The sequence below is a fragment of the Musca domestica genome, unplaced genomic scaffold, assembly GCF_030504385.1.
Source record: "Musca domestica strain aabys unplaced genomic scaffold, Musca_domestica.polishedcontigs.V.1.1 249, whole genome shotgun sequence".
NCBI lineage: Eukaryota > Metazoa > Arthropoda > Insecta > Diptera > Muscidae > Musca > Musca domestica.
In genome coordinates, this window is record NW_026712276.1 from 670,077 (window position 1) to 678,475 (window position 8,399).

Sequence of the window (8,399 nt, forward strand, 5' to 3'; positions counted from 1 at the left end):
GCCCAAAAGCTTTTTGTTTTTCCATCCGGCAGGTGTGAAACTAATCCTGACCACTTTCCCGGCAATAAGAAAATTGCAAAGCAATTCGAAAAACTGCTAAGTAAAATGGTCGCCATAAAGTTATTGGGGCAGTAAAGCTGTCATGGTTCGAAGAAGACAAAAAGAAAACGAAGGAGAGAAAAATACGATGTTCTCTTTGGAGATATTTTCTTTCGCAATCGCCCGAGATCACTTAATAGTTAAGTGAGTGTAATAAACTTTGGCAAAAGTGGTGACATTTTAAGTCCTGGCGGAATTTTAAATGCTCAAATGAAAACCTCTTTTGTGGCTTATTTCGGGGAATGTATTATTTTTGGGTAATGGTGCATGTGGGCGTATGACTATTGTCAACACTTATACGCCGCGGGGTAAGTACTTTCAATTGAGTGTCTTAGGGATTACATGGGAGCTAGAAACGAAATTAAAATTGGAATTTATAGTTGAGAACATAAGCTATGTTACTCTGGACTTAGTGGAGAAAAATTCTTCGACTCCCCTGTGGTTTTATGGCCGTAAAAGATACTAAAGTCACTTTAAATTTTTCTCCAATTTTTTTTCTCTAACCTTTCTTGAAGCTAATGTACATTTTAGGCATTTGCCTTCTAAAATCTCGTTCTTGTTGCCATTAAACTTTTGTATAACTCCTTGTTCGTTCTTCCATTTCATGTCTACTTTATATTTTCTGGCTTCCGCATAGGCTTGTTAATTCGTTGGGCAACTACAAAAGAATTCATGCAACTGTATCTCTCTCTCGACCCCCCTCCCCTCTTGTATGCCTGCGGTACAATACAATTTTCATGTAATCTTTAAATGCAGGTATTGTTGTTGTTTGGCATACCGAACATATGTAAGCTTCCATTAACCTGATTTCACTTTCAAAAGAATCGTCATATGCATATATGTAATGGGATGTTTTAAACAATGGAATGCTTATGGTCGACGAAATGGCATAAAAGAAAGGAAAGAAGTGGAAATAAACAATGGAAAATATGTTGCTTTAATTTTTCGGGACAAAAATGGAACGGAAAAATAAAATAACTGGAGGTTATAATTTAAAAAAAAGTTACGGAAAAACAATTCTGTACCGAGAAGTCAGCTTCTTAGTACTGAGGGTCTGGAAAGTCAACTTCTCTGTAGCGAGAGTCTGCCCAGCCAACTTCTCTGTAGCGATGATTTGGCCAGCCAACTGCTCTATACCAAGAATCTGGGCGGTCTACTTTTCTGTAGCAAGAGTCTGGCCAGCCAAATTGTCTGTACCAAGTGTTGAGCCTGCCAGCTTTTCTGTGTCGAAGGTCTGGCAAGTCAGCTTCTATGTAACGGGAGTTTGGGTCAGCTAGCTTTTCTGTATCGAGTCTGGTCATCCAGCTACTCTGTACCAAAAGTTGCGTCAGCCAGCTTCTTTGCACCGAAAGTCTGGCCAGTTAGCTTCTCTGAACCGAGAGTCTGGCCAGCCAGCTTCTCTGCACCTACAGTCTGGGCATCCAAATTCTCTGTGCCAAAAGTCTGGCTAGCCAGCTCGTCTGTGCAGAGACTTGGTCCAGCCAGCTTCTCTGCACCGAGACTTTGGCCAGTTAGTTTCTTTGTACCGAAACTCTAGCCAGCTGGCTTCTCCGTACCGAGGGTCTGGCCAGTCAGCTTCTCTGCACCGAAAGTCTAGCCATCCAGCTTTTCCGTACAGAAAGTCTGGCCAGCCAGCTTCTCTGTACCGAGAGTTTAGACAGCTGGGTTTTCTGTACTGAGAGTCTGGCAGCCAGCATCTCTGTACCGAGTTTCTGGCGAGCCAGCTTGTTTGTGCTGAGGTTTTGGTCAGCCAGCTTCTCTGAATCGAAAGTCTGGCCAGTCAGCTCTTCTGTACTGAGAGTCCGGCTAGCCAGCTTCTCTGTACCGAGAGTATGGCCACCCAACTTCTGTGTACCGAGATTCTGGACAGCCAGCTTCCCTGTATCACGATTCCTGACAGCCAGCTCTTCTGTACTGAGAGTCTGGCCAGCTAGCTTCCCTGTACAGAGTGTTTGGCTGTACCGAAAGTATGGCCAGCCAGCTTTTCCGTACCGAGGGTCTGGTCAGCTATCTTCTTTGTACCGACAGTATGGCCAATCAACTTTTCTGCACCGAAAGTCTTGCCAAGTAGCTCTTCTGTACCGAGAGCCTGGTCAGCCAACTTCTCTGTACCCAGAGTTTGGGCCGCGAGCTTCTCTGCACCGAGGGATGGGCCAGCCAGCTTCTCTATACCGAGAGTCTTGTCAGCCAGCTTCTCCGTACCGAAAATATGGCCAGCTAGCTTCTTTGTACCGAGGGTCTGGTCCTCTATCTTCTTTGTAGCGAAAGTCCGGCCAGTAAACTTTTCTGCACCGAAAGTCTGGCTGGTCAGCTTCTCTGCAGCGAAAGTCTGGCCAGACAGTTTCTCTGTACCAAGAACATGGCCCTCCAGCTCTTCTGCACCGAGAGTCTGGACAGCTAGCTTCTCGGTACCGAGGGTCTCTGTACCGAGAGTTTGGTCCGCGAGCTTCTCTCTACCGAAAGTATGGCCAGCCAGCTTTTCCGCACCGAGGGTCTGGTCAGCTAGCTTCTTTCTACCGAAAGTCTGGGCAGTCAAGTGCTCTGTACCGAAAGTCTGGCCAGTTAGTTTCTTTTACCGAGAGTCTGGCCAGCTAACTTCTCTGTACCGAGAGTCTGTCAAGTCAGCTACTCTGTACCGAGAGTTTGAGCAGCCAGCCTCTCTGTGCGGAGAGTAGAGCCAGCCACCTTCTTTGTAGCGAGACTCTGGCCCGTGAGCCTCTCTGTACCAAGACTCTGGAAGGTTTGGACATCCAGTTCCTCAAAAACGAGAGTTTGGGCCAGCCAGCTTCACTGTACCGAAAGTCTGATCAGCCTGCTTCTCTGTACCGAGACTCTGGTACGCCATATTCATTTTACGGAGGGTTTGGCCATCCAGCTCCTCAATAACGAGAGTTTTGGGCCAGCCAGCTTCCTTGTACCACAAGTTTGGTCAGCCTGCTTCTCCGTACCGAGAATTTGAGCAGCCATTTCTTCTGTACCGAGAGTCTGGCCAGCCAACTTTTCTGTAACGATAGTTTGGTCAGTCAGCTTCTCTGTATCGAGAGTCTGGCCTTCCAGCTTCTCTCTTCCAAGACCCAAGCAAGATAGTTTTTCTGTACTGAGAGTGTGGCCAACCAGCTTTTCTCTTCCAAGAGTTGGGCCAGCCAGCTACACTGTACCGAAAGTATAGCCAGCCAGCTTCTTCGTACCGAGAGTCTGGGCATCCAACTCGCCAGGACCGAAAGCCTAGTCAGCTAGCTTCTTTGTACTGAGACTCAGGCCAGCCAGATTCTTTTTACGGAGGGTTTGCGCATCCAGCTTCTCAATGCCGAGAGTTTGGGCCGCCAGCTTCACTGTACCAAAAGTCTGTACAAAGAGTTTCATCGATATGAACTTACTGATCATCCAGTTCCTGTCCATAAACTTTTCTTCGATTAACCCAGAAATTCTTCTCTAAAATCCATTTAATGCTCTACAGAGCTTAAATTATTTCGCTTGATTTTTCCCTCGTCTTCTCCTTGTTTGCAAAAAAAAAAAAAAAAAAAAACCAGCAGTGACAAATTTTTCCTTTGTGGAAGGACATTGGCCTGTTCGTCAACAAAAATAAGACAAATTACGTTGTTGGCCTTGGCTCGGGCCAAGGCAAAGACAGGAGTGGCGTGGAAAACCAAAAAACACAGCCAAAAGCAGGAGACGATTTTTTTTTCTTTAAAGATAAGTGACAAACAAAAAAGTAGCGGAAATAGCGGCTGGTGGCCAAAACGAAAAAAAAAAAAATGTGTCAAGTATGTCTGACATTTGACTAGACGCCACTCAAGCTAAGAGACATGCCATTTAAAAAAGCATCGAAGTGACTGACAAAAAAAAACTGCAAAACTGAAATAATAATGAAAGAAGCTTAGGAAAAATTCGTGTAATTGTATGTGAGGCTAGAAAATGTCTATGTTAATTGGTGTGAAGCAATTAGGCTTAGCGGAGTAAGTTTTTGTCGGTGTTTTCTTTTTTTTGGGGGGGGTTTAAGGGTTAGATCTTATGGAATAGAGGTTCATGGTACTAGAAATGGTGAAGGCTCTTCTGCTAGCTAACATCATTATTTGTGCTTATCAATGGCGTATAAGTGCTGTCGGTACTTATACGCATTGTTGCACCTCCTCAGAGAAGGGGGAAGGAGATTTATGGTCGGAATCCTTAGGGTTCCTAGAAATCATTTTTAAATAAAATTTAAGAAAAAATGAAACATCTGCAAGATTTTTGGAGATAATAATTTCATACTGCATTTAAAGCAGGAACACGTATACGTTCTGTCAACACGTATACGCCCCCCTAGCTAAGGTATATTATTTTTTAAATTTAGAATTATTTGCTAAATTAAAAAACGAGCCTAAAGAGAGGCTGGTTTATTATTGTTGCCTTCATTCCGAATTATATTTAATCCTTTGAGACTCCTGATGAGGAATCCTTTCAAAGAAAAATCTTTCAACCCTGCATTTCTTGGAAATCCTCTAAAAAAAGCGAACTTTTTTTCATTCCAATATACCATGAGAAAAATCCTTTCAGCTTTGCCAATGATTCGCTTTTAACAATAACACACAACAAACAAATTCCGAAAATATTTTCAAAAAAAACGAAATGAATTTTCAACGAATTAAGGATACAGACGCTTTTCAAGGCAAATATCAAAACTCACAATAAATTATATTCACATGGCCACGTCAACATAGACGACTAATGCCAATATTTATGTTTTCATAAGCCTCTGGCAGACAGCATGCGCTTCAGTGGATGCGAGCATAATATATATAATTAGGATAACAGAGGACATTGACATTATTAGTCGGCAAATGCTCTTATGGGACATTTTAAAATGCAAATAAAATGAGAGAGAGAGAGAGAGAGAGCGAGAGATATTTTGATGGAAAATTTTCAAAAGGCATAGTCCTGGAATGCCAGCTTCTTTGCACCGAGACTCTGGCTATCCAGCTTTACTCTCCGAGAGTTTGGACAGCCAGCTTTTCTCTCCCGAGAGTTTGCCCAGCCAGCTTCTCTGTACAGGGAGTTAAGACAATCAGCTTCTCGGTATAGAGAGTCTGGCCCGCCAGCATCACTGAACCGAGAGTCTGAGCTGCCAGCTTCCTTATTCGGCAAGTTTGGCTAACCAGCTTCTCTGTGCGGAGAATTTGGCCATTCAGCTTTTAAGAATTGGGAGTCTGGGCATCCAGTTCCTCAGTGCTGAGAGTCTAGCTTGTCATCTCCTTTGTACCGAGAGTTGTGGCCAACCAGCTCCTCAGGCAGGTAAGCTTTCCTGTACCGAAATTTTGGCCAGCCAGCTTCGCTCCGAGAGTCTGGCCATCAAACGTCTCAGTACTGAGACTCTGGTCAGGCAGGTTCTCTGTGCCGAGAGTCTGGGCAGCCAGCTCCTCTGTACCGAGGCTGTGACCTGCGAGCTTCTCTGTACCAATAGTTTGGCCAGCCAGCTTCTCTGTACTGAGAGTCTGCCCAGATCCACAATACCAAGAGGTTGGCCAGCCAGCTTCAGAGTTTGACTTGCCAGCTTATCCGAACCGAGTCGGTCCAGCCAACTTTTTTGTCACGAGAGTCAGTCCGCCCAGATTATCTGTCCCGACAGTCTGGCCAGTCAGTTCCTCACAACCGAGAGTCTGGTCAGCAACCTTCTCTTTACGAAGAGTCTGGTCATCCAGTTTCTCTGTACCGAGAGTCTGAGTCTGCAACTTCTCGTTGCCGAAAGTTTAGCCAGCTAGCTTCTCTGTACCGAGAGTCTACCCACCAACCTTCTCTGTATCGAGAGTTTGGCCCGCCAGCTTCACTGTACCGAAAGTTGGTCCTGCCAGTTAATATGTAACGAGAGTTTCGACCACAATCTTCTTTGTACCGAAACTCTGGCCATCCAACTTCTCTGTACCAAGACCCTGGCTAGTTCTCTCTTCTGTACCGAGAGTTTGAGCATCGAACATCTCAGTACCGAAAGTCTGGCCAGCTAGCTTCTTCGTACCAAGACTCTAGCCGGACAGCTTCTCATTTCCGAAATTTTAGACTGCCAGCTTCTCTGTACCGAGAGTCTAACCACCTACCTTCTCTGTATCGAGAGTTTGGGCCGTCAGCTTCACTGTACCGAAAGTTGGTCCTGCCAGTTGATATGTAACGAGAGTTTTTGCCACAAACTTCTTTGTACCGAGACTCTGGCCATCCAGCTTCTCTGTACCGAGACTCTGGCCATCCAGCTTCTCTGTACCGAGACTCTGGCCATCCAGCTTCTCTGTACCGAGAGTTTGAGATTGAACTTCTCAGTGCCGAAAGTCTGGCCAGCTATCTTCTTTGTACACCAAGACTCTGGCCAAGCAGCTGCTCTGTACCGAGAGTCTGGCCAGGCAGATTCTCTGTACCGAGAGTCTAACCAGCTAGCTACTCTGTATCGAGAGTTTGGGCAGCCAGCTGCACTGTACCGAAAGTTGGGTCAGCGAGTTAGTATGTATCGAAAGTCTTGGCCACAAGCTACTTTGTATCAAGAAGTTGACCGCCTAGCTTCTCTGTACCGAGGCCCAGGCTTGTTAGCTCCCCTATTCCGAGAGTCTGAGCATCAAATTTCACAGCGCCGAAACTTTTCTGTACCAAGACTCTGGCCAGCCAGCTTATCTGTAGCGATACACTGGCCAGCCAGCTTCTAGGTACCGAGAGTCTACCCAGCTAGCTTCTCTGTATCGAGACTTTGAGCCGCCAGCTTCACTGTACCGAAAGTTGGTCCTGCCAGTTGATATGTAACGAGAGTTTTGGCCACAAACTTCTTTGTACCGAGACTCTGGCCATCCAGCTTCTCTGTACCGAGAACCCGGCTGGTTAGCTCCTCTGTACCGAGGGTTTGAGCATCGAACTTCTCATTGACGAAAGTCTGGCCAGCTAGCTTCTTTGTACCAAGACTCTAGCCGGGCAGCTTCTCGTTGCCGAAAGTTTAGCCAGCTAGCTTCTCTGTACCGAGAGTTTACCCAGCTAGCTTCTCTGTATCGAGATTTTGGGCCGCCAGCTTCACTGTACCGAAAGTTGGTCCTGGCAATTAATATGTAACGAGAGTTTTGGCGACAAACTTCTTTGTACCGAGACTCTGGCCATCCAGTTTCTTTGTGCAGATATCGTTTCTTCTTAGTGCCGAAAGTCTGGCCAGCTAGCTTCTTTGTACCAAGACTCTGGCCAAGCAGCTTCTCTGTACCGGGATTCTAACCAGCTAGTTTCTCTGAACCGAGACTCTGTCCTGTGAGCTTCTCCGTACCGAGACTCTGTCCAGTCAGCTTCTTTATTTCGAGAGTTTGGGCCGCCAGCTTCGCTGTACCGAAAGTCGGGTCAGCCAGTTGGTATGTATCGAGAGTCTTGGCCACAAGCTACTTTATATCGAGACCCTGGCCGTCTAAATTCTCTTTGTCGAGGCTTTGGTCAGCCAGCTTTTCTGTACCAAGACTCTGGCCAGCCAGCTTCACGGTGTTGAGAGTTTTACCAGCCAGATCCTCAATTTCTAGGCTCTTGCAGGCCATCTTTCCATTAAAGTCTTCTTGCACCTCCATTCCCCAATCGTTTCTCCTTTTTTTCTCCCGTGGAGAACATAAGTTCCTCTCATTTGTTGCAATTCCAAGCACACAACACTCCACATTATTAATTCGTTTTTTTGCAAATTAAGTTAACAAATTTCCTCTCTCTCCAACCTTTTGACACTCAGCCAGCCTCTTTGTTGGGTGCTTGTGCTTAACTTTTAAATTTATCTTCTTTTGCACAATTGCCAAGAGCCAGCGGGTTGCCAGAGTGGCAAGACACTCCCATTTGGCTGCAAATAACTGGAGTAATTATTTGTAACTACAACCAGCCGAGGCAACCTCATTAGAAGGCCCAGAGGTGGTGTTGGCGGTCTTGGTTAAGATTTTTGTTTATAAAGCTTGCAGAGGTTTTTCCTTTTTTTCAGTTGTTGTTGTTGCACTCTACGGAGTTCCGACACTCAGCAGAAGGCAACAACGTTGATTGTTTAGATTTACTTACTTTGGAAACTCCTCCCAATCTGTGGCCACAAGGTTGCAACAAAAAGCCAGCAACCTGCAGGCTGGCTGCTCTCTTTTTCTTTTTCGGAGCAGGGAGAGAGCTGGAGTAGCTTCTCGTACAACTGCAAGTTGTGGATGCAACAAACTGAGCAACAATTGTAAATTAACTGCCATAAAACATGCAACTATTTACAGAATAGAAATATCAACATCACGAAGAAGAAGTTGCAGCAGAAGGAGTAGCACAAGGTTCCAGCCAGGAGCAAAAGAAACTTTTGTGCCATATGC

At 45.6% G+C, this 8,399-nt stretch overlaps 1 protein-coding gene across 1 annotated transcript; it reads right to left on the reverse strand.

The window, feature by feature from the left end:
* Positions 1-1,670: 1,670 nt before the first annotated feature.
* LOC131802814 (uncharacterized) lies at positions 1,671-7,616 on the reverse strand. Its single transcript, XM_059123461.1, has 4 exons — positions 7,538-7,616; positions 6,168-6,352; positions 2,092-2,653; positions 1,671-2,038 (listed from the first exon to the last, which is right to left on the reverse strand). The coding sequence occupies exons 1-4, from the start codon at positions 7,614-7,616 to the stop codon at positions 1,671-1,673; spliced, it is 1,194 nt and encodes a 397-aa protein (XP_058979444.1).
* Between the last annotated feature and the right edge of the window lie 783 nt (positions 7,617-8,399).

Bases quoted from the DNA above. Each gene is read 5' to 3' on its own strand.
- LOC131802814 (XM_059123461.1), bottom strand. From the start codon at position 7,616: ATGGCCTGCAAGAGCCTAGAAATTGAGGATCTGGCTGGTAAAACTCTC. The intron at 2,654-6,167 runs GTAGGTGGTTAG...CTAACTGGCCAG, and splicing joins AAACTCTCGATACAGAGAAG to ACTTTCGGTACAGAGCACTT. The intron at 2,039-2,091 runs GTACGGAAAAGC...CACTCTGTACAG, and splicing joins GATAGCTGACCAGACCCTCG to GGAAGCTAGCTGGCCAGACT.